Source organism: Camellia sinensis, unplaced genomic scaffold, assembly GCF_055761805.1.
Source record: "Camellia sinensis isolate YWXY unplaced genomic scaffold, ASM5576180v1 Unanchor1, whole genome shotgun sequence".
NCBI lineage: Eukaryota > Viridiplantae > Streptophyta > Magnoliopsida > Ericales > Theaceae > Camellia > Camellia sinensis.
Genome location: NW_028128987.1, coordinates 9,534,138 through 9,560,355, shown reverse-complemented (window position 1 = coordinate 9,560,355; position 26,218 = coordinate 9,534,138). Strand labels below are relative to the sequence as shown.

Sequence of the window (26,218 nt, the reverse complement as noted above, 5' to 3'; positions counted from 1 at the left end):
ATGGAGGGTATATCCAGAGATGAATTTATTGGATCACTGAGAAGGTAAACTTCATTACTAATGAAAAGCTATAGTAAAGAAAATTAATAAGCTATATATTTTGTATTAAGGTAAATTTTTGTGTTGATCCTGTAGGAAAAGCAGTGATTTTTCTCGAGGAGTATCAAAATATAGAGGAGTTGCAAGGTAACAAAAACAATTGCATATTATCTGTTAATTACTTGTTTATTTGTCTGTCATTAAAAAAACAGTTCTTTGATAATTTTCCTTTTTATTTTTTTATTTATTTTTTATGTGGTTGTTATCAATAGAAAGCTAAACCTGTTATTTTCCAATAATACTATAAGTCTCCTAATCAAATGCATGATATGATTCAACACGCAACTTGTTTCTTTTTAATGTTTCTTCAAATTTTATGAACACAAATTTTAATTATTGACTTGGAGATGCAAGTAACGGATTTATTGTCGATTTAATGTTAATTTATTTATAATTTAAATTTTGGCATTTTTGCCACTATTGTAATCCATATGTAGCTCAAGTTGCCTATCTTCTTATCACAAATTCAAGATGGCAAATGTGTTGTTCTTTTTTACTTATTGTATTTTTATGTCAATAAGCAGACATTATCATAATGGAAGATGGGAAGCTAGGATTGGTAGAGTATTTGGCAACAAATACCTCTATCTTGGGACATATGGTAATGACTTTGTCACGACCCCAAACCGCCCCTAGTAGTTTGGTGCCGTGATGGCCAGTAATCCGTAATTACCGAAGGCCAACTTTCAAAAAAACTTAACACAATCAGAGTATAATAAATGAGGCTCACAAATGCGGAAGCAATAATCTAAGATACAAGTAGTCCACAAGAGCAGTGCATAGATCCAATGTAATGGCATTCACCGTTGCAACTTGAATACAACCAAGCAAAATATGTGTTACATCTTGATCAAAAGGCTTCTCGAGCCGACATATACAAAATACAATGAGTACAAGCCAAGAAGCATAATTTTCAAGAATTGCCGACGTGAATACAAAATAACGCCGACATAATCATGGATCCAAAACAAGCTTTCAAAACACATTCTAGGCGTCGCTGACGTCCTGCTCATCACCTACATATATATAGAGAGGGTGAGCTTGGATACTCAGTGAATGGTACTAAAAATAAAGGTTTTGCATGAATATAGCCGAAGTCTTTCAAAACAAAACACGCCAAACTATACAGATATTAGCCGAGATTTCCTTCAAAGCAAAACACATCAAACTCTATCAAAACAAGGGATGAACCGTATTCATCAATCAAATCTCACAAGTCTCAAGGGATGCTTACTTACATCGGCAAAACAAGGGATGAACCGTATTCATCAATCAAATCTCACAAGTCTCAAGGGATGCTTACTCACATCGGCAAAACACAAATCAAGCTTATCAAACGAGCAAATCCACGCGGTAAATCGCCAGTGGCAAAACAAGGACTGTACGATCCGTAATCGTTGAGTCAAAGGTACTGCGAAATTTTATAGTCTTCCAGCACAAGGGACTTGTGTTACTTAAGCCCGTAGCTCCTTTTAACACGATGATCTGGTGTTACTTAGGCCCGTAGCCCGATTTAACATTATGTCACTTGTGTTACTTAGGCCCGTAGCCCGATTTAACATTATGGCACTTGTGTTACTTAGGCCCGTAGCCCGATTTAACATTTTAGTGCTCCCAAGAAAGGACCGTATCCTTTTATACTTAGTGTTGCGAAAGTTTAGAGTCCTCCAGCACGAGGGACTTTTGCACTTGGTACTGCGAAAGTTTAGAGTCCTCCAGTACAAGGGACTTTTCAAGGATGACATCAAAACAAAGCTTATACTGATACATCAAAACAGGGCTATTCATTCATGCTTAGCAAATACTTTCATCAAAACAGTGTAACATAGCTTTATTAAAAGCACCACTCACCTAGTTCTTCAGGTGTAGGCTCAAAGCAAGGATCAAGGTCCTACAATCACATGGCAAATCGTATTCTCAAAACAAGCCTTATATGCATACGCGAATGATCTCGGCATTCTTATCAGATCCAAGTAAATAGCAAAGCAACACATGCTGGGAGTTTAAACATTGCTCCTGTCTCATGAAAACACACTGGGTACCAACCAGGCCTTTGCCGAGGTCCCACACATCCTTGCCGAGGTGTGGTCCCGAGGGCTTCATCAAAACAAAGCCGGGAAAACCTGGGTTTCCCTTTGAAGAATATGAAGAACAAGATCATTTGGAAGATGGATGCAAGTTCACAACTTGTTACAAAAATCTGAGTTTTCAAGCCAAGAGTTCAAAACATGGACCTGGGTACCCATACAAGAAGGTCATGCAAGAACAAACACAAAAACATGATTTCGGTTCCAACTTTTGGATCAAAACGAGACTTTTCTTCAAAACACATGAACACTATCTTTTTCTTCCGAAACCACTTCAAATCGATGCATGACATGCAAAACAGATCCGATCATGCAATGCAATTAGATGATCAATATCAACAATCAAAGTAGATCAAGGTTCTTACCTCAAAACTCGGATCCAACGGATCAAACCACGAAGATCAAGCTTGGAAGACTTACTCTCACCCAAGAACTTCTCTTCTCTCTAGAGCCTCTCTCTCTAAAGGCAAAGATTTGAGATAAAGAAAATGATTGTTTCTAGGTCTGCCGGCTGTCTTAACAGTCAGCTCGGACACGTGGCGCTACCGGGTTGGCTCAACTCAAAAAGGTGATTGATAGATAAGACAAGACTCTGACAAAGCGTATGCAGCAAGCTGGGTAAGACACATCGGCAAGTAATGACATCGGCTAGGGAGGACGACACTTGACTAAGCTGTGCCACACCTTGGCCGGGGTGTGCCACATCTCGGCCTAGGCCATACCAGCCTGCGGACAAGGTTCACTAAGTGCAGAACATCTCGGCAATAATGCCCGAGGTGAAGATGGGGGTCGACCAAGGTCTCAAAATAGTTCTAAGTACAAAGGTTCAAAGGCGAACTAAGCTCAAGGTGACCTCGGCCACACACACACCGAACAAGGAACAAAATCACGCAAGCAATACTTCAACAATACAAGGCAAGGCAAAACCTTCAAATTAACATAACAAGGCAAGATCGTGCATGAATGTATGCAAGTATGACAAGAGTAAGGTGAGGGTTGTTACAGACTTCGTACTCTTGGGCAAGGCCTTAATCTTTCTCTTTTACAAATGGCTACATGTCAAAGACCAACAGGTGCCATGTGTTGAATGAATTATTAATGTGATTTATATCTAAGGTACAAACACAAATCCATTGACAATTTATATTTAAATTTTAAGCATTGTTATTCAAGATAAAAAATTGGATTCACTTGTTAAGTTCAATTGTGTGGCAATTAATTAGGGTATTAAATGTAACACTTTATCTCATATATTCTCTAATTATTAACCAATTATATTACTTACACATCATTGGGTTTGGCCTTCTGGTGATACAAAACATTATTGGCATCCAATGCTTGTTATGCCTTCAAGAACAATTGCACTATCATTCCTTTTATTGTCTCCCTCCCTTTCTCTCTCTCTCTCTCTTTTATTTTTTTTTTATGAAGCAATTTTATATGTCAAGCAACTTTAATAAATAATAAATGACTAATATCAGTTTTTTCGAGTTCTCCTGTTTATTTTTTTTCTTTTGACATGCATGACTAATATCAGATTGGCTTGACTTTTTAAGTGGAATGGTTAATATAATTTATTCTTGGCTATTTATGCACAGGCCTTTTGAATGCTTTTTCTTTTTTCTTTTTTTTTTCATGTAAGAATACTTGCATGATAGTTTCTTTGCTTGGGTTTTGGTTGTCTAGGAGTTCAGACATCATTTTCACCTCCTTCTCTACATGCCACTAAAAAGGAAAAAAATTATGAAACCAAACAATTGATTTTGTATAAAGTGTCTTTTCTTTCACTGGAGGATTGAAATTTTTCTATAAAATGAGCGTGGTATTTTACTTTTGTCTTGCTACTTATGCTAGAATTCTAAGGACTGTGGTAGCAAATAACAGTTGATGAATTTAATGTGATTAAAAAAAGGGCTAGTGTTCAAGGTTTTCTCTAACAATTACCATCATATGGGTATTTGAGGTTTTCACTGACAACTATCATCACATGGGATGGCTAACTTGAAACTAAAATGAATGAGATACTGAAATTTGATTTGTGCTCAATTCCATATTTTATAAAAGTGCCCCTATTCTTTAGTAATACCTTGTGATTGAATTAGATACTAGTTAAAAATTAAAGAAGAAAAAGATTAGCTTAGAAATTATTCCTATAGTTTCTTATCTTATGTATTTGCTACTAAGTACTCAGGTAGAATTACGTCACATTGTCCTAAAAAGTGCTTAAAGCTACTAAAACTTACCTAAATTTATTCTATAATGGATTGAAAGTTTTTTTTTTAACTTGTAAATAATATAGACTCTAATTTGACTTGGACTCTTTATTTTGGAACTTACAATAGTAATGGATAAAACCTATACAAACCTAAACCTCATATATAGAAATCCTTTACCATAATCATGCAAGTCCCAAGTAGGTGCTGTATTTATGTTTTAAAATTTCTTGATCATTTCTTAATACCTTAAGAAATATTTTTGTCCCTGAGTCGTTTGTTTTTGTACTTAAGTGAAGTTTTCTTTGTCATGCTGACAAGAAATGCAACAGGGTTAGTTGCTCTAGTTATTGCCGCGAGTTTAGGTGACATATACATTGGGTACCCTCGTCCCTGTGATAGGAGCAAGTGGATTTGCTACAACTGTAGCTGTGTCACGACCCAAACCCGCCCCTGTAGGTTTAGTATCGTAACCGGCCAGTAATCTGTGGATTATCGAAGGCCTCTGAACAGATTAGCAAATAGTAAGGGGCAGCGGAAACAATTATACAAAATAGACAAGGTCCAATGAGCTGTGATAACATACATGGGACATCACATTTCAAAACTTATATATATACATAAGCATGCCAGTCAAGGACACCAATATTTATAAAATATTTACAGAAGTGAACTTCCCAAGACCTGACTTTACAAAGTAGTCACAAAGACTAGCATAAGCACAAAAATAGCCATGGAAATAGACTTCAATCGGGACCTCCTCGGGAGGCATAACGGTTGGCTGACAAAAATAGAAACAATGGCCGTCAACTCTAGCCCTGGTCACACGCCAGCTCACCTACATATATAATATAAACTGTGAGCGAAAGCCCAGTGAACAATAACAGAGTAAAGGGATTTCAATGAATGAGTCTGAAAAGATTCAGAAATCATAATTCAGTTTCATATCAAAATCATAATTTGTCCATATCATATACAGACAGAAATCATAAGTCATGCGCAAGCATACGTGATACATCCGTTAGCATTAACAGAACAGAATAGAACGTATGCACGTGAGGTTACGAATAAACAGTTCCATAAAGGAACCTCCGGATCCGGGTAACAGAACAGAACAAAAATAAAATATGCTAAGCCCCCGTGACGGGGCCTCCGGTACGGGTAACAGAGTGCTAATAGATTAAGTTCCATAAAGGAACCTCCGATACCGGGTAACAGCCAACAGATATCACATGATGCTAAGGATGTCACGAATACATATCAGAAATTGGACAATCATTCATTGAACAGAACATATCATTTCAGAAAACAGATCTCATTTTATCACACAGAAAATAAATACAGTTGAACATAATAAGTTGTTATTCACAGTTGACCTGGAGACAGACAGACGGAGCAAATTGGTTAGCAGTGTATGGCGCGTGACCTACAGAACACATAACAGATACACACCTGAAACATACTTTCGAATTGAACACAACCTGTTTCGTTTGCTCTTAGTGTGTTTCTAACCTTCAATCCTCATTATGGAGTCTTAAACATGGCCTAGGAATGCCTAGGATGGAATGAGGATGCAAGAATGCATTGGAAAACATTTCATAAAATTTGCTGAAATAAGGTCCATGCTCGAGCGTGGCTTTCCCTGCTCGAGCGGACATGCAGATGTCGAAGCTCCGCTCGAGCGTGGACTTTCCTGCTCGAGCGGACTGTAAAATTTGACAAAAGTGCTGGATACAAGATTTTTACGCTCGACGAGCCCTCGACCTACGCTCAAGCGTGAGACTCAGAGTATCGCTCGAGCGTGGGTTTGCCCGCTCGAGCGGAATGCAAAACACACAAACTTCTAGGTATACGCATTTCACGCTCGAGCGTAACTCTTGCTACTCGAGCGGAATGCATGTACTCAGGGTTTACACTCGAGCGTGAAAGTCCCCGCTCAAGCGTGGGTCAAATTTCTGGAAAATCCAGATTGACCTCCAAACATGAAATTCAACATTCAACCATCAAAAACTCATTTTTCTTGGCCAAAACTTTGGAAAACATTTGGTAACCTATAAAACATGTTAAAAGCATCATTTCAAGAAATCATGGCCCAAGAGCGAACCAATTATGCACAAACTCAACTTAAACTTTATAGATGATCCAAAACATGACATGCATGTGCATTTTTGAGCTAAGGCTCTCCAAAACATGATCAAATGCTATCAAACAACATGAAATTCATTGTGTTTCCAAAATTAGAATGAAATCAACACATGCATGAGGAAATTCTTGAAACTCATACTTCAAAATGCTATGAAACATGCATGCATGCATGAATTAATCCTCAATTCAACATTTTAACCCAATGCCTAGCTTTAGACACTTATTAACAATGAACCATGAAAGAAACAATTCAAATTCAAGTTCAAGGGGATGAAATCTCTACCTTAGGTCTTGAATTCTAGGTGTAGGAGATCAAATATGCAATTCTTCTTTAATTTCTTCTAAGTCTCCAAGCTAAATCTCTTGTTGAACTCAAATTCTCCTACTCTCCCTCTCTCTCTCGAATTGGTCTAAGAAAGAATGAAGGAATGATGCAAAAAGATATAAAATCTATTAATGGCCTAAAGTGCCCACTAGTGGCAAAGATGCAATTAATTCAAGTTGATGTAATTTAACTTTATTTAATCATACCAAATCAAATTTAAATTAAATCTACCAGAAAATTGCATAAATTCTAATTAACACATAACACTAATCAATTTCGAAATCGGGCACCGATAAGGGTTTCAATTCGCAGTTCAAAGTCAAAACATGAACAGATCGTTCTACACCGAACAGATAGAACACAAAAATCAAACAACACACATGCAAATTAATTCCAAATTCCTCCTAATCTACTGTTAGGCATAATTAAGTGCGAATTAACATTAATCAGAGATCGGGGTTATTACAAGCTGCAACTGCTATAGGAACTGTTGTCAGTAGTTTTAGATAATCTCTTAATAGTTGTCGATATGTTTAGAAAGTTAGATATGCATAGTTTTGGATGGTTTAAACTTTTTGTATAGTTTAGAACTTAAGTATATAGTTTTCGAAAGTTTGGAATGTATAGACAATTATTGAATGTTTATAATTTATGGATATAGTTTCTTTTGATGTTTCAAACAATATTTTGGTGGTTGATTGATGTTTTGTGATGTTTGTTTGTAATATTTGTTAGATTGTACAAAATTGGTTAAATAGAACCTGTTGATTTTTTTTTTTAATTTTAAAAATGCATATTTTACGGCAAGCATAACAAGTCGTTGTATTACATATTTTACGATGCGCAATCAGCACCGTTATTTGTCTCACCAATTAACGGCGTGCAAAAGTAGTCGTAGAAAAAATAACAACGATGCACAAAATCGGTTGTTAAATAGTTTTTAATGGCGTACTATAGCATGTCGTAGAAAAAGTAACGACACACAAAATTTGCCGTTAAATAGTTTTTAACGGCGTACGAAGCATGTCGTTGAAAATGAATGACTTTCCATGGCTGATCATAATATGATGCGCGCTGCACGTCGTAGAAGGGTTTTTACGGCGTGCATTGCGTGTTATAAAAACCCTTTTTTATTGTAGTGATTAGCGTTAAATCAAGCATGTGTTGTAATTAATTAGTTGTGCCTAATTAAGTGTTTTCAATAATTAGTTAGTTTAACTAGTTATTTGTTATCGGTTTGTAATAATTAATTAGCTATAAGTAGTTGATTAATCCAGTTTGTAATAATTAGTTAGCTGCGTTGCTAGTTGATTAGCTTATTCATTCGGACCCTCCTTCGTGAGGGCGTAATGTTGTAATAAGTGTGCTTGCGTGTGTGTATGTGTAGACGCGCCCGTGGGCCCCGCTACAGTTCAGACTCAATTTGTGTCACGGTTCTTAATCTGAACCAGAGAGTCCAAATCCGACAAATCGTTTTGAGAAACAGATTTTTTTTTTTGAAAAGAAGTGTCAAACATGGACTGCTTTGCCAAATACAGAGTCGCCACCTAAATATTTTAAAATGGGAAAATTTAGGAAACCCTGACTCGGTGCCAAAGGCCACGTGTCCGTCATCACCAAAGTTGCCTTGGTTCGGGAGCTTGGGTACGATTGGGGAAGGTCAACTATGAGCACCCCCTCTCGCCCGATCCGAAGATCGGCCTCTACTAACCGTGATATCCGTTTTTGAAAATGTTATGTGTTCTTAAACCGATTATTAACCTAGAATTACTATGTTATGCGTACAGCAAACAAGTATAGACTAGATTGCCTAATTTGGAAATAAGCATTGCATATCCGTTTGTCTTGGAAAAATGTTTTGGAATTTGCTACTCGCAAGTAGGCTAAACACGGATTTCAACGAGTGTTTCCAACTCAGACAATCCAACCTTCACCCACAGGCATTCAAACAGTTTATCACATAAGCAACTAGCCACATGGTAAGCATGCTGTCATAATAGCATTCACACACATGCGGTATGCTAAAGCATGAAAATACTTACATCGTACTCCGTGCCAAAACAATAAACTAGTTAGCAATCATGCGTGATCCTAGTTCATGTTAAAGTGCCTAATGCAACACATGCAGGATGCAATTAGAATAGGCTCGGCTAACCTAAACATGGCATATGAAATGCAATCAATTGATGCACGTATTCAATTTTGGAATTGAAGTACAAATGCAGTTAGCATGATGTACCGAGCCCGGTGCATGCAAGGCAAATGTATGAATGCACGCATGCATAGCATAAGGTATGCTAATTTAAGCATGCCCTAGTCTACCATCATAAGCGGGTAAATAAAAGGGAAGAAAGACGTGAGGTTGGAAGACATACACACACTCACGCACGCTTATTACACGATTGCCCTCACTCGGAGGGTCCAAATAAATATTACAGTCCGAATAATAAACACATTAATTATTACAAAAACTTCTAATTAATTAATAGAATGAATGCAAAAAGAAAGGTGGCCGCAACCCCCTGCCTCGGGATGCGCGAATGATGCATGCTCGAACCCGTCTCGCCTGGAAAGTCCACACCATACCACTGCCACCTCTGTTTACACTGCCCTGCTTCTCTAAAAATTTCCAAAGTTCTGGGACAGGTTTCTTACATTCTGAAGAACACCACCGGCTGGAGGAAATGCCCACCGGCCAAATGTAATTTCCATCGACTGCTGATGGAGTTAACGGCCATTCACCAATGGCCGGTCGGCAGTGGATGCTGCCGGTCGGCAGAAACTTCCTGCAGAAGACAGTTTTTGACAGCAACAGAGGACAGACAGTATATGGCATGGGATTTCAGGCACATGTGAGCATGGTCACGTTTCCCATCATGCTTTGAACTCAGGGAAGCATGGCCCTCGATCCTCGAGCCATCAATTGTGCATGATAGCCTAAGTGATCAAGCTTGCCATTTGATGTAAAAATGCATGCAACACACAAATGAGGACCAAGACCCTATCATGTCAAAGTCAAGGGGCCCGGTGACCGAGAGTTAAGACGCGTTACATCACTTATAGTATGAACGCTCCTTAACCCTCACACTTGGTTTGACACCCCAAACCAAGTAATGCAATGCATGTTATGCAAACATGGCTCAAAATGCAACATGATATTAATTATGCAAGGCATGTCAAATGCCATGCAACTACTATGGCAAACATACAATGCTAGGCATGCAAGATGCAAATGTGATGCAAATATGGACCAATATGCCATAAGGCTAGCATGGGACAACACCTTAATGAACCAAATAAGCAACAAGCATATGATAAGCATGCAATGGTGGGCTTAAACCATAAAGGGGCAGACTTTAATCCACCCCAAAACAGTGGCCAAAAGTGCCCAAAATGGTGGTCAAACACTCATGCCAATATGCAAGCCAATGGACCTAAGGCTAAGGCACAAAAAGGGGACACTTTACTTCCACTAACATGACCATTCATGGCATGAATTAGACAAGCAAAAACAGAATCCTAGCATGCAAAATGGACTCCAAACCCACCGATATGGCAGCTTAAAAGGCTCCAATGAGATGTATGCACCAAAGCTCATTTCTAGGCATAAAAGGGCACACCTTCAAAGCATGAAAGAGGTCATATATGCAAACATACAAACATGATTTATGGACTGAAATATGATCCTAAATGATGCCAAATCATGAGAAAAGTCTAAGCTATGCATGCTAGAGGCCAATATACTCAAAGCTTACAAGCCAAAACACATAGAGATGACACCAAACATGGCAAGCATGACTGAAACAGATGGCCAACAGGCCTTAAACATGATAAAGTAATGCCAATACCTTCATGAAATTAGGCTAACACATGCTAGAATCATGGCCTAAACACGAGATACATTTTTAGGCCAAATAGAGGAATGTAAAGCAAGTATATTAAGCATGCAAAAGGTCACAAATCCGACCAAAAAAAGAGGTTACATGTGACTTAAAAACACCCAAAAACCTCTGAAAAAGAGACAAAATCAATTAAGCATGCATGTTACCCTTTAAGCCAAAAAGTAAGGAAATGAGGCAATGAAGGGAGAGGGGTGTCCCTCCCCTATATAAGACTTCAAACCACCTTCCTCACCACTAAAAATCCACTGGTTTCCAGTGGTGAGAAGGCTAAGACACTCAATTAAACAAGACCTTACAAAGGAAGCACCAAAAGGGGCCAAATAAGGCCTACGAGGGTGAGTTTGAACTCAAACTACAAAACACCCTTAATGAAAGTTCTTAAGCATGAAAATATAAGCTTTTTTTATGTTATGCACAAAGCCTAAATCAGCAAGCAAGACAGGTAAAAAACTAGTGCAAGTTTGGGGAAACTAAAGCAAAGTGATTACCCTTGAAGAACCTTTGAAGAACAGATGATCCAGCCTAGGGCTGTTCAAAAATCCGTTTAAACCGGTAATCCGGACCGAACTAGACCGAATCGTACGGTTTGGTTCGGTTCTATTAAGAATTGATTTGATTTCGGATTAAGAAATATGAGAACCGTAAAAACGGTTCGGTTAATGGATTTTATGAAAAAACCGCGGTTCGAACCAAACCGAACCGAATTTTAAAAGATATATATATATATAATATCAAGTTTTATTTTTATTAATTGGTTTTTTATAAATTTTAATGATATTAGGATGATATAGATATGTAATATTAAGTAATGCCTTAATATTATTAGTTTTTATCATGAGTTAAATGTAATTAGTTTGAGTAATTATTTTGCTAATATTAACAATTTGTTTTTGTAAATAGAAATTTTTGGAACCGTAAACCAAACCGAAACCGAACCGTTTTTTCGGTTTGGTTCTGGTCCGGTTTTACAAGTGTAACGGTCTGGTCTGGTTCTCAAAATCACAGAACCGTTAGGATTGGTTCGGTTCTTGGATTTTCTCAGAACCGAACCAATCCGGACCGTGTACACCCCTAATCCAGCCACCTTCTATTGACCAAAACCAGCCCAAAACCTCAAAAAACAACCCTCAAAGTGCCTCAAAATCGAAGCAAGGTGTGTTAGTGTGTTTGTTAGTGCAAAACTAAGGTAGAAATACACTTTAAGGCCACCAAACACACACAAAGGAGAAGAAAGGGGGAAATATAGAGAGAGAGTGTATGTATATGTATAAGCTCTGGTTTTCTCTTCAAAATTGCTAACCAAGAACAAGGAGAAGAGCTCTCCTCTTATAGAAGTCCCTCTTGCAAAGCTTACACAACAAGCTTGCTTAGAGGGAAATCCCTCCATACACGTGTATGGATGTAATAACCCTCATCACTGCTTACCGATAAACATTGATTACTGTCAAACTGAACCGATTATGACTGATAATTGAACTGATTAAAGTACTGAACTGACTAACTGAAAACTAGAACTGAATTGACTGAGTTTGTGTGTTAATCTGTATTCTATCTGTTTGATTGTTTACTTGATCTGTTCACGTTTTATGTTTAAACTACTAATTGAAGGCCTTATCGGCGGCCAAACCGGGAATTGATTGATGTTTTATGATCCTCATAATTAATGTGATCTTATGGTGTATTTATCTGAAAACTGATTAGGTATAATTGAATTAGATTAAATATTGATAGATTGCATAATTTGACTTAATTGCCTTAATGCCACTTAAGTGGCCCACTACTTGAATCATCTTTGAGCCTCATTACACTCATACATACACATTTCATCAGCTCATTCCTTAGACTCAACCGACCAAGATAGAGAGTGAGAGAGAATTGAGTGGATCTTGAGTTCATTGGTAGAATTGCTTGAAGAATTGAAGTATAGCTTGCTAATTTGAGCTTCTAGTCTTGCATTGAAGACCTAAGGTAGAGTAACTGCCCTTTTGTTCTTGAGTTTAAGTGATTCTTGCATGATTTATAGAAACTTGTAGCCTTGAGCCAAGTTATGGCTCTTACATGGTGAATTGAAGCTCAATCCTTGCATGCATGGTTGTATTGTAGATGTTGAGTTGCTTTCATGGAAAAAATGGTACTTGCATGTTCACAATTATGTTTAAGTCCATGATTTCATCATGTTTTGGAAACAATTGGCTCCTTAGAGCATCAAATTGAAGCTTTGAATTGATTTGAATTCATGCATGTTTGCATGTTCATCCTGTTCTTGAAAATGGTTTGAAATTGGGTTTGAATTAAACACCCGTGGGCTTTGATTTCTCAAAGTTGAGTTTTGAATCATGTTTACCTATGTGTTTACAAATGTTTTCTGGAAATTCAGCCTCAGAGGTCGAGTTTGGAGTTGTTAAAACTTGGATTTTGGCTTGGAGGTGCAATCTGGGTTTTCCAGATTTTGCACTTCCGCTCAAGCGGGGACTAGTGACGCTCGAGCGTGGAATCCGAGCATCCAGTATTTTCTCTGCACTGTTTTACAGTCCGCTCGAGCGGAGGATTGGGCGCTCGAGCGGAGGCATGCGTCTCACGATCGAGCGGGCGTCGAGCGTCCGTCGAGCGGAGATTTCACCCATCCAGTACTTTTACAGTACGCTCGAGCGGGAAAGTTGACACTCGAGCGTGTACCTTATTGCATGTCCGCTCGAGCGGGTAAAACTGCGCTCGAGCGGGACTCTGTTTTTCTGAAAAGTCTGAAAATGCTTTTAAACGTGCATCTTTGCATCCTCATCCCATTCTAGGCACTCTTAGGCCTAGTTTAAGACATCTTCATGAGGGCGTAGATGTAGAACACACCGAGGTAAATTAGGGATTAAGTTATTATCTTTCCCAGCTGTGTAGCTTAGTGTGTTCAATCTGTTAACTGTGTAGGGTTGGCGACTGGGGAGACACGCTCTAGCATACTGTAGCCCAAACTCTGTGAGTAACGTTTGTGTAAAGATATGTTCGCAAATGATTATCTTCTGAACAACTGAACTGTACTGTTTTCTGAACTGATTACTGTTAACTGAATGAATGTATGTCCTATATTCTGAACTGTATTGTGGCATCCTTACCACTTACTGTTCACTGTTACTGTTACAGAGATCTCTGTCGGTTCCCTTGTTGGAACCACTACTGTTTACTGACTGATGGCCATCATTACTGTTCGGTCTTTTAAGACCTACTGTTATGCTAATGGGTGTACCACATATGACTGTACTGATTGATCGACTGAAATACTGTTTAAATGGACTGTTTTCATTACTGTAAGGACATTCATTCTTAACCTCTTTACGCATTATGTTATTCACTGGGCTTTAGCTCACTGCTCACATATATATGTAGGTGTACAGGCACCAGACCGCGGCTAGGAGCGTCAGGGTTACTCCAGTTTTGTCAAGCCAACTACCGTGCCTCACTGCGAGGTTCCAAGCCTATCATGCTAAGGCTTAGGGGTGTTTTAGGACTCCCCCTTCTGTACTGTCTTGCTGTTTTGTAATAACTGAATGGATTATTTAGGCTGAATGTTACTGTACTGTTATACAGGGAGTAAGTCCTTATTCTGAATGATTGTGCATTTTGTGCATACTGTTCTGTACTGATTATGTATATAGGTATGAAAGTCTTTTTGCATACAGACTGTCACAGCTCATTGGACATTGTTTATTTACTGTTTTGGCTTCCGCCAGGCCCTGTACTCTGTTTTACTGTTCTACTGTTCTGCAGGCCTTCGGTAATCTCAGATTACTGGCTGGTTACGGTGCTAAACCCATAGGGCCGGGTTTGGGTCGTGACAGAGTGGTATCAGAGCGATACTTACCACGAGTTATACCGCACACACGTGTCCAAATGAGCTACAGGGTGTCCTAGAAAAGTAATTAGGGCATCTCATGAGCATGATAAGTGTGTGATATGACTGACTGAATATATGCTAATGTGTTAAACTGTTAAACAAATGACTACTTATGTTTAAAATGGTTATAACTGCTTATAGTGAAATGGATAACGCAAACACTGCAAATGAAACTGAATCCTCATCCTCTAAGCCCAAAATGGCCAGACTGGAACAAATGATGGAACTGATAACTGCAAGACTGGACCAACAACTGAACCAACAGCCCCTATCTCCTCCTCCTCCGGTCATACCGGAACAGAATATGAATGCTAATGATGGGGACATAATTGCACTGACCCATAAGTTCAGCAAAATGAAACCGCCGTCCTTTCAGGGAGGCCTAGAACCGTTAAAAGCTGAAGCATGGGTTCAGGAGACTGAAAAATTGTTTGAAGTTTTCCCGTGCTCCGAAGCACACATGGTACTGTTAGCCACCTTTACATTGCAAGAAGAAGCTAGAAGGTGGTGGATGCTCATCCGTGATGAAAATACCATTCTGACTTGGGCTCAATTCAAGGGAGCCTTCTTTGAAAAGTACTTCCCTCAGTGTGTTAGGGACAGAAAAGTAACTGAGTTTGAACAGCTGAGACAAGGGGCAATGTCTGTGGCTGAATATGAGACGAAATTCACCGAGCTTGCTAGATATGCACCTCATATGGTGGATACTGAGTATAAGAAGACCAGAAAATTTGAAGGCGGCCTTAATGTTGCAATTCTTGACCGAATAAATGTTCTGAAACTACCGAATTATGTAAATGTCCTTGACAGAGCCTTGATGGCTGAATCAAATATTGAAGCACTGAAAACTGAAATGCCAGCGCCCGAATGGCGGGGTAAAAGGCAGGGTTTCAAGTTCAAGAAAGGCAAGCATGGTCCATTGAACAAGAAACAGAATACGGGGTCAACGACTACGTCTAGTCAAGGAAACCGTACAATACCGCCCTGTTCTGAATGTGGTAAAAATCACAAGGGAGTCTATTACAAGATATCAGGAGCCTGTTACAGGTGTGGCAAAGTGGGCCACATGGTTAAAGACTGTCCCTCTGCTCCACAAGCTAGTAGTAAAGCTACACCAAGCGTAGCGGCATCAACTGTTACACCAAAACCGAATCCCAAAGTTACCGGGAAAGAGCCTATGAGGCAGGGCCGAGTGTTCGCCCTAGTGCCGGGAGACGTCCACAATATCGAGACCGTTGTGTAAGGTATTCTCTCTATTTGTACTCAGAATGCTTATGTACTGATTGATTCAGGGTCTACGCATTCTTATGACACGCATGCTTTTTCGCGTAAATTGAATAGACCCTTAGAACCCATGAATTATCTGTTAGCTGTATCATCACCCGTTGGGGGATCTATGACCTGTGCATACATGTACCCTGCTTGTGAAATCATTGTTGGAGATGCACATCTGTTTATTGATTTACTGCCATTGAACATTGATCATTTTGATGTAATATTGGAGATGGACTGGTTAACGAAATATCATGCCACCATAGACTGTGTAACGAAACAAGTAGTTTTCCATCAACCTGGTTTGCCTGAATTTGTGTTTAATGGGGTTGGAGTAGTACCTCCCCTATATCTGATTTCATCTGTGAAAGTTGTTAAATTGATTAGGAAGGGATGTAAAGGGTATCTGTGTTCTATACTGACTGTATCTACTGATGATAATGCTAATGTGAACTGTATTCCTATAGTCAGAGAATTCCCAGATGTTTTTCCAGACAATTTGCCAGGGGATTTGATTGACAGGGAGATTGAGTTTACCGTTGATGTGGTTCCCGAAACACAGCCAGTTTCTAAAGCTCCTTACCGAATGGCTCCAACTAAATTGAAAGAACTGAAAGTGCAACTGCAAGAACTGTTAGATAAAAAGTTCATCAGACCCAGTACCTCACCATGGGGTGCGCCTGTTTTGTTTGTAAAGAAGAAAGACGGCTCACTGAGACTATGCATTGACTATCGTGAACTGAATAAGGTAACTGTAAAGAATAAATACCCATTACCGCGTACTGATGACCTGTTTGATCAGTTACAGGGTGCTAAAGTATTTTCGAAGATCGATCTCAGATCCGGATACCATCAGTTGAAAGTTAAATCAGATGATATTGATAAAACTGCATTTAGAACGAGGTATGGACATTATGAATTTTTAGTTATGCCTTTCGGAGTCACGAACGCACCAGCTGCATTTATGGACCTCATGAACAGAATTTTTAAACCATACGTTGACAATTTTATTGTTGTATTTATTGATGACATATTGATTTACTCCAAGAGTATAGAAGAACATGAACATCATCTGAGACTTGCCCTACAAACCTTAAGAGAACAGAAACTGTATGCTAAACTGTCTAAATGTGAATTTTGGCTTGACCATGTTATGTTTTTGGGGCATGTTGTTAGCAAAGATGGAATTTCCGTTGATCCGCAGAAAATCGAAGCTGTAGTGAACTGGCCTAGACCAACCAACGTGACTGAAGTCCGAAGCTTTTTGGGTTTGGCTGGATATTACAGAAGATTTGTCAGAGATTTCTCCAAAATAGCTTTACCGTTGACTCAACTGACTCAGAAGGGGATATCATTTGACTGGACTGACCAAAGGGAATCTGCCTTCCAGGAGTTGAAAACTCGATATGACCTACAGATTTTGTACCATCCGGGAAAAGCCAATACCGTTGCCGATGCATTGAGTCGGAAATCAATTGGAAACTTAGCCTGTTTACTCACTGGACAGAAAGAGCTGCCTTGTGACCTTGAAAAATCTGAAATTGAAATTGTTTTACGAAAACAAGGTGGAACCTTAGCTGCTATTTCTGCTCAACCGGCACTGATTGAAGAGATTAAAGAGAAACAGCAACTGGATGACTTCTTGAAAAAGATCATCGAAGAAAGAGAAACTAAACCTAGACCGAGTTTCAAGGTTGAGAATGATGTACTGAAATTTCAAGAAAGACTGTGTGTACCGAATGATACTGAACTGAGAAGAAGAGTTCTGCAAGAGGGCCACAACTCAAGATTTTCTATCCATCCAGGGAATACGAAAATGTACCAAGACCTGAAACTGAACTTCTGGTGGCCGGGAATGAAGAAAGAGATTGCTGATTTTGTATCGAAATATCTTCATTGCCAACAAGTTAAAGCCGAACATCAACGACCCGCAGGCTTATTGCAGCCCTTACCGATACCGGAGTGGAAATGGGAGCATATCACCATGGATTTTATTGTGGGATTGCCTCGCTCCAGTAAAGGTATGGACTCGATTTGGGTTATTGTTGATAGACTGACTAAATCTGCTCACTTCTTACCTGTTAAGACAATTTATAATGCGAACAAATTGGCTATACTCTATATTGATGAAATTGTTAGACTGCATGGAGTGCCTGTGTCCATTGTTTCTGACAGGGATTCGAAGTTTACATCGAGATTTTGGCAAAGCCTACAGACTGCACTGGGTATTGAACTGAGACTGAGTAGTGCCTATCATCCTCAGACAGATGGCCAATCAGAAAGGACCATCCAGACTCTGGAGGATTTACTGAGAATGTGTGTCCTTGATTTTCAGGGAAACTGGGAAAGCCATTTACCATTGGCTGAATTTGCCTACAACAACAGCTACCATTCGAGTATTAGTATGGCGCCTTTCGAGGCATTGTATGGCAGAAAATGTAGATCTCCGATTTGATGGGCAGAAGTTGGAGATGGGCCTTTGCTTGGGCCCGAAATTGTTTATGAAACAACTGAGAAAGTGAAACTGATACAACAGAGATTGAAAACTGCATAGAGCAGACAGAAGAGTTATGCTGATGTCAGAAGACGAGACAGAGAGTATGAAGTGGGTGATCACATATTTGTGAAAGTGACACCGATGAAAGGCCAGACTCGTTTTGGAGTCAAAGGCAAGTTAGCACCGAGATACGTCGGACCATATGAGATTATTGAGAAAATCAATCCGGTGGCGTATCAAGTTGCGCTTCCTCCTGAAATGGAGCATATGCATAACGTCTTCCACATTTCTATGTTGAGAGACTACCTCTGGGATCCTTTCCATGTAATAGAGCCTATCCGTGTAGTGTTGAGTGATGACTACACTTACAAGGAGCGGCCTATACAGATTGTAAACAGACGGATCAAGAAACTGAGAAACAAAGAAATCCCGCTGGTAAAAGTCGACTGGCAGAACCACGGTGGCATGTATGCCACTTGGGAAAGGGAAGATGACATGGCTAAAAGATATCCTGAACTATTTCCACTGAATCATGTTTTCTTCCTGAACGAAGGTAACCCGAGTTTAGAGGACTAAACTCTTTATAAGGAGGGGAGACTGTAATAACCCTCATCACTGCTTACCGATAAACATTGATTACCGTCAAACTGAACTGATTACGATTGATAATTGAACTGATTAAAGTACTGAACTGACTGACTGAAAACTGGAACTGAATTGACTGAGTATGTGTGTTAATCTGTATTCTATCTGTTTAATTGCTTACTTGATCTGTTCACGTTTTATGTTTAAACTACTAATTGAAGGCCTTATCGGCGGCCAAACCGGGAATTGATTGATGTTTTATGATCCTCATAATTAATGTGATCTTATGGTGTATTTATCTAAAAACTGATTAGGTATGATTGAATTAGATTAAATATTGATAGATTGCATAATTTGACTTAATTACCTTAATGCCACTTAAGTGGCCCACTACTTGAATCATCTTTGAGCCTCATTACACTCATACATACACATTTCATCAGCTCATTCCTTAGACTCAACCGACCAAGATAGAGAGTGAGAGAGAATTGAGTGGATCTTGAGTTCATTGGTAGAATTGCTTGAAGAATTGAAGTATAGCTTGCTAATTTGAGCTTCTAGTCTTGCATTGAAGACCTAAGGTAGAGTAACTGCCCTTTTGTTCTTGAGTTTAAGTGATTCTTGCATGATTTATAGCAAATTGTAGCCTTGAGCCAAGTTATGGCTCTTACATGGTGAATTGAAGCTCAATCCATGCATGCATGGTTGTATTGTAGATGTTGAGTTGCTTTCATGGCAAAATGGTACTTGCATGTTCACAATTATGTTGAAGTCCATGATTTCATCATGTTTTGGAAACAATTGGCTCCTTAGAGCATCAAATTGAAGCTTTGAATTGATTTGAATTCATGCATGTTTGCATGTTCATCCTGTTCTTAAAAATGGTTTGAAAATGGGTTTGAATTAAACACCCTTGGGCTTTGATTTCTCAAAGTTGAGTTTTGAATCATGTTTACCTATGTGTTTACAAATGTTTTCTGGAAATTCAGCCCAAGAGGTCGAGTTTGGAGTTGTTAAAACTTGGTTTTTGGCTTGGAGGTGCAATCTGGGTTTTCCAGATTTTGCACTTCCGCTCGAGCGGGGACTAGTGACGCTCGAGCGTCGAATCCGAGCATCCAGTATTTTCTCTGCACTGTTTTACAGTCCGCTCGAGCGGTGGATTGGGCGCTCGAGCGGAGGCATGTGTCTCACGATCGAGCGGGTGTCGAGCGTCCGTCGAGCGGAGATTTCACCCATCCAGTACTTTTACAGTACGCTCGAGCGGGAAAGTTGACGCTCGAGCGTGTACCTTATTGCATGTCCGCTCAAGTGGGTAAAACCGCGCTCGAGCGGGACTCTGTTTTTCTGAAAAATCTGAAAATGCTTTTAAACGTGCATCTTTGCATCCTCATCCCATTCTAGGCACTCTTAGGCCTAGTTTAAGACATCTTCATAAGGGCGTAGATGTAGAACACACCGAGGCAAATTAGGGATTAAGTTATTATCTTTCCCAGCTGTGTAGCTTAGTGTGTTCAATCTGTTAACTGTGTAGGGTTGGCGACTAGGGAGATACGCTCTAGCATACTGTAGCCCAAACTCTGTGAGTAACGTTTGTGTAAAGATATGTTCGCAAATGATTATCTTCTGAACAACTGAACTATACTGTTTTCTGAACTGATTACTGTTAACTGAATGAATGTATGTCCTATATTCTGAACTGTATTGTGGCATCCTTAGCACTTACTGTTCACTGTTACTGTTACAGAGATCTCTGTCGGTTCCCTTGTTGGAACCATTACTGTTTACTTACTGATGGCCATCATTACTGTTCGGTCTTTTAAGTCCTACTGTAATGCTAATGGGTGTACCACATATGACTGTACTGATTGATCGACTGAAATACTGTTTAAATGGACTGTCTTCATTACTGTAAGGACATTCATTCTTAACCTCTTTACGCATTATGTTATTCACTGGGCTTTAGCTCACTGCTCATATATATATGTAGGTGTACAGGCACCAGACCGTGGCTAGGAGCGTCAGGGTTACTCCAGTTTTGTCAAGCCAACTACCGTGCCTCACTGCGAGGTTCCAAGCCTATCATGCTAAGGCTTAGGGGTGTTTTAGGACTCCCCCTTCTGTATTGTCTTGCTGTTCTGTAATAACTGAATGGATTGTTTAGGCTGAATGTTACTGTACTGTTATACAGGGAGTAAGTCCCTATTCTGAATGATTGTGCATTTTGTGCATACTGTTCTGTACTGATTATGTATATAGGTATGAAAGTCTTTTTGCATACAGACTGTCACAGCTCATTGGACATTGTTTATTTACTGTTTTGGCTTCCGCCAGGCCCTGTACTCTGTTTTACTGTTCTACTGTTCTGCAGGCCTTCGGTAATCTCGGATTACTGGCCGGTTACGGTGCTAAACCCATAGGGCCGGGTTTGGGTCGTGACAATGGAGGGGAACAGAGTTGGTGCCAGCTATCACAGCTGGCACAAAATATCTACATAAAGTAGATGAACAGTAGTCGGCTGCTCAAAAATGTCATTTTGACAAAATTGAGTGCCGACCTGCAACAAATAGTGCCGACCGGCAATATAGATTGCCGATGGCAACAAAACACCAGCCGGTGGCTTCTGGCCATGGCCGATGATGTGTGGGGGTGCCTCACAAGGCATTCCCTGCCCCTCCAAGGCAAAACACAAGTGTTTGGTGCAAAGCCAGACACTAAACAATCGATTTCGGAGATCCTGAGGCAAGGCGCGTAGCCGAGACCTCCGGGAACTCCAAACGAACACAAACAAGGGTAATCACCAAGTGTTCCAATGGTGACGTCCAAGTCTTGAGGACGGTCAAAAATGGGGTGTCTACAGTATGTCTTCCAACCCCACGTCTTTTTCTATTTTATTTAATTGCTTTTGATGGTTAGATTAGGGATCATATTTCAATTAGCATATCGCATGCTTACATCCATTCATTTTGTATTGCATGCACCGAGGCTTGGCGCATCATTCAAACTGTATTGTCATTTAAATATTTCTTTGAATACGTGTTTAACCCCATGTTGTTCAAATTGAATCATATGCCATATTAGTAGCCGAGCCTATTAATTGCATTCTTCGCATGCGTTGCATTAGACATCTTGTATAGTTAGGATCATGCATCTTTCTAACTAGTTTCTGTTTTGGCTTGGAGTACTCGGTGAGTCTTTACGCTTTGACATACTTGCATAAGTGCGATTGTCATATTGCCATGTTTCGCATGCTCGCCATGAGGCTATGTGCTTAAATGCTAACTGCATGAATGCCTGTGGATGAAGGCTTGTTGTTTGAATTGGAACAATTCAACAAATGTATGTTTTCAGCCCACTATGTTGAGTGGCAAATCATGTTTTAAGCCCACTATGTTTGGTGGCAAATCCGCATCTTTAAGCCCATTTGAGGTGGCAACTTCAAACCATTTTTCGCAAACAAACATGAGTTGAATTGTTCCAAGTCTTGCAAACTAGTCTATACTTGCTTGTGCGCATCACATATTAAAGCTAGTTTAATAACCGGAATGAGAACACATAATGTTTATAAAAAATCATATCATGATTAGTAGAGGCCGATCTTTGATCGGTCGAGCGGGGGGTGCTCAATTCATGACCTTCCCCCTTCGTACCCAAGTTCTCGAGCCGAGGCAACTTTGGTGATGACGGACACGTGGCCTTTGGCATGAGTTATGGGTTTCCTAAATTTTCTCAAAATAAAATATTTAGGTGGCGACTCTGTATCTAGCAAAGCAGTCCAATTTTGGCATTATTTGATTTCAAATCGATTTTCCAAAACGATTTGCCGGATTTGGACTCTTTGGTGTTTATTAGTTTCACGTTGCCCTTGTGAGACTAGATTCAGAACCGGGGGAGTCCGAACTGTGAGGCCTTCATTTCAAACCTTTCTGAAAGGCAGGGTGCGAGAAAATGCTAGTACACAGTTTTTGGCAACTCTATTGGGGATTTAGAGAATTTGACTCGAACTCATGATATGTTGTTTTATGTACACTTATGTTTTTCTTGGCATTTGCATTTGCATCGGTGCGCTTAAGTCACAGTGTTTGCCATCTGCTATTCCTGAACGGTTTGCCGGAGGCTTGCTTGGAAAAGCTTGCCAAAAGGCTGACCGGTTGCAGGCTCTGCCACGATGGGAACACAACCCTTGGATCTAGATTACCGCTGTACCGTTTGATTCTCCTTTCACTTCTCGGTGTTAGGTGCGTGAGGTATATTAGATAGTCTTGCTGAGGTACCCTTTTTGACTAATCGACCTAGTTGTGTATCGAAAACCATAAAGATTGTTCCAAACTAGGACAGGTTGCTCACCTGAATGCAGGAAATGTGTGAAACCGCTTGTTTTGCCTAGTGAACCCTAGCTCCTGACAAAATTAAGACAGGGTAACCCTACCCCATCATAGGGGTGTTTTGGCTCTCACTTGCTTGATATGTGCTTTTGGAGTGAAACTCTGCAGGAATGTATATATTAGTTACAAGTTTGGGTATCAGTTTTGGGGTAGAAATTAGTGTTTGAGTACAGTTCTCTAGCTTATGATTGCAACTGTGTGTTGTTTGTGTCTGAGCCGAGGTGCTGTGCGGTTTCTGATTTTTGTTTCTTTTTGCTTTATTTTCTTTTTGCAAGGTAGTCTTTCACCATTGCTTCAGAGGATTTTGTTACCCCTAAGCACTCTAGACCCGAGTTAACATGATTTCCAGATTCGAGGATCTAGTCAGGGGACAACCAGTGTTTGTTTCACTTTCACCGATTACTAGACAGAGGAGGATTCGACAGAATTCGCCAATTCAGTAGCCACCTTTTACCTCATCTGTGCCTAGCCAGGCCCAATCATCTACTTTTACTCCAGACAGATAGTATTCGCCAATTTCGGCAGTTCAAAGTCCTTCAATCAACATGGAAGATATACTTCGTCAACTCCAGCAGACTATTGAGAACATACAGCTAGATGCTGCCTGACAAGCTGAGACCACTGCCCGCCAAGCAGAGGTTATAGCCCGTCAAGCAGAGGTAATAGAAAGGCTTCAACAACAGTAGCCACAATCGGCAGTGGCCTCAGCATCCTATCCACCCCCAACGGGAATTCCTACACCCGGGGTCACAATCAATGTCCAAGAAAATGTGGGCATTCAGGCGGATCCTATCCCACCTCAGACCTTCAAGGCACCGGTTTATCCGATAAAGGCACCGTTTGAATTTGAGGTCGACCCTATTGCATTGAAAGTGAGCAAGCTGGAAAAGCTCTTTAAACGGGCACAGGGCATGAATTCGATCCCTGACATAGTGGATGGCTATACTGACTCAGCAGTGGTTTTGCCAGACAGATTGAAGATGTCGCATATAGACCGGTTTGACGGTTCCGAGGATCCTATGGTCCATCTAGGGCTATTCTCTAACATTCTATGACCAATGGGTCTCACCAGACTACAGAAGCTGTCGCTCTTTGACCGGACCCTGTCAAGTATAGCGGCCATCTGGTGTGCCAAGCCTGAAGACTTTGTGAAGAGAAATTAGGAGAAAATGGCTGAAGCCTTCATAGCGCAGTACTCCTATAATACTCTGATCAAGGTCACTACTCGTGATCTCGAAACAACTTGCCAAGAGCCGAATGAGGGCTTTTCGGATTTTGTGACTCGGTGGAGGGCTAAGGCCTCTATGATGACTGTCCGGCCTTCTAAAAAGGACCAGATCAGAATGGTGGTCTGTAACTTGCAAGGAAGATTATTACAAAAAATGATAGTCTTGCCTTTGTCTACTTTTGCTGACTTCCACGAAATAGGGGTGCAAATAGAGGACGCGATGAAGCAGGGTCTGATAGACCATAAGAAGGAACAACCTAAAAGGCCCTTTACACGTAGCTCCAATGCAGCCACGACTAGTGGCACCTCTACACGGCCTTCGGATGTGAGCATGGTCACCACTACACTTAAGACTGCCAATCCCTTTGCCAGCACATCCAATACAACCTCTTAAACCTCCAATCCCCAGGCCCGAGGCCAGAGGGTCTTCACACCACTCTACATGTCCTTATCTGCTGCCCTGAGGGTCCTAATAAAAAAAAAAAAAGGCATCTTAAGCCGTTAGAACAACGCCCATTGCCCGATCCTCTCCCTTCGAAACACAACCCGGCCAAATACTGTGCCTTTCACCAATAGCATGGTCATGATACTGATCAGTGCTTCAGATTACGTCATGAGATTCAAGATCTCATTAACAATAAGGTGATAGCACCTCTCGAAAAGCCCAACGTCACTAAAAATCCTCTTCCACCACATAACCAAGCGCCTCCACCTCGGCAAATAAACCTCATCCATACACTGGCCATCCCTTACGACCCTAGTATATATATCACCCATGTTTACCTACCTAAGCCAGCGTTGTTCATCCTAGAAAGTGCAACTTTGTGCAGGATGAACGTGTCCACATCCCAACCTAAACCTGTGGTGGTGACTGTAGTATATGAAGGCAGGGTAGCCTTGGTGGAGAATGGAAATGTCAGTTCAGTGCCTGAGGGCTTCATGGATTTATCTGAGGAGGAATACAACCTATGCCGTTATATTGTGTCGACCAATCAGGCCAAACCAGTGGCGGAGTTGCCAGCAGGAATGGAGGTTAGTGTGGTCCGGGAGGATGGCCCAAGCCAGGGATTAGATGACCTAGCCGACCTGGAGGAAGACATCAACAATTTGCAGTTATTTGATGAGTAAGATTCAAGAGATGTGCACATTGACTGGTTTGATCTGAACGGGTCGACAGACAACTTTGGGTGGCTCAGTGATGAACCTGATGTGGATGAGGGACTTCAACCAAAACTAGAAGAGCCAGAAGCAGGAACTGCTACGAAGGCCGAAAGGGCTGAAGACAAGCAGAAGTTGCCGAAGAGCACCGATATTAAGAATTTAGCTTAGGAATCAGGCATTATTAGTACTGCTGATACAGAACAAGAAGCCGCATTGAAGCGGATTGAATAGGAAAGGGATGAGAATAGTCAGAAAGTTGGAAAAACCAAACACCCTGCGGGGGAAGACTGTGATATAAGAGTAATTACAACGAAGCCGGACAATTGTCTGTCGGTTACCGGAGGACTATGGTGGGAAGATGATGATCTGCATCTTGCCCACATCGATGAGGATTGGGGTGAAGGCCTTCTCGACAATACTTGGTATGTGGAAAAAGTCG

The 26,218-nt window shown here is 40.4% G+C and overlaps 1 protein-coding gene across 1 annotated transcript; it reads left to right on the top strand.

Annotated features, from left to right (window-relative positions):
• LOC145814075 (AP2-like ethylene-responsive transcription factor At1g16060) lies at positions 1-25,947 on the top strand. The gene is made up of 4 exons (XM_082910600.1): positions 1-44; positions 136-186; positions 624-700; positions 25,748-25,947. The coding sequence occupies exons 1-4, from the start codon at positions 1-3 to the stop codon at positions 25,945-25,947; spliced, it is 372 nt and encodes a 123-aa protein (XP_082766726.1).
• Positions 25,948-26,218: the final 271 nt, after the last annotated feature.

Excerpts from the sequence above, each read along its gene's own strand:
- LOC145814075 (XM_082910600.1), top strand. The coding sequence starts at position 1 with ATGGAGGGTATATCCAGAGATGAATTTATTGGATCACTGAGAAG. Across the intron at positions 45-135 it reads TTTATTGGATCACTGAGAAG|GAAAAGCAGTGATTTTTCTC; the intron begins GTAAACTTCATT and ends TTGATCCTGTAG. Across the intron at positions 701-25,747 it reads CCTCTATCTTGGGACATATG|ATTCAAGAGATGTGCACATT; the intron begins GTAATGACTTTG and ends TTGATGAGTAAG.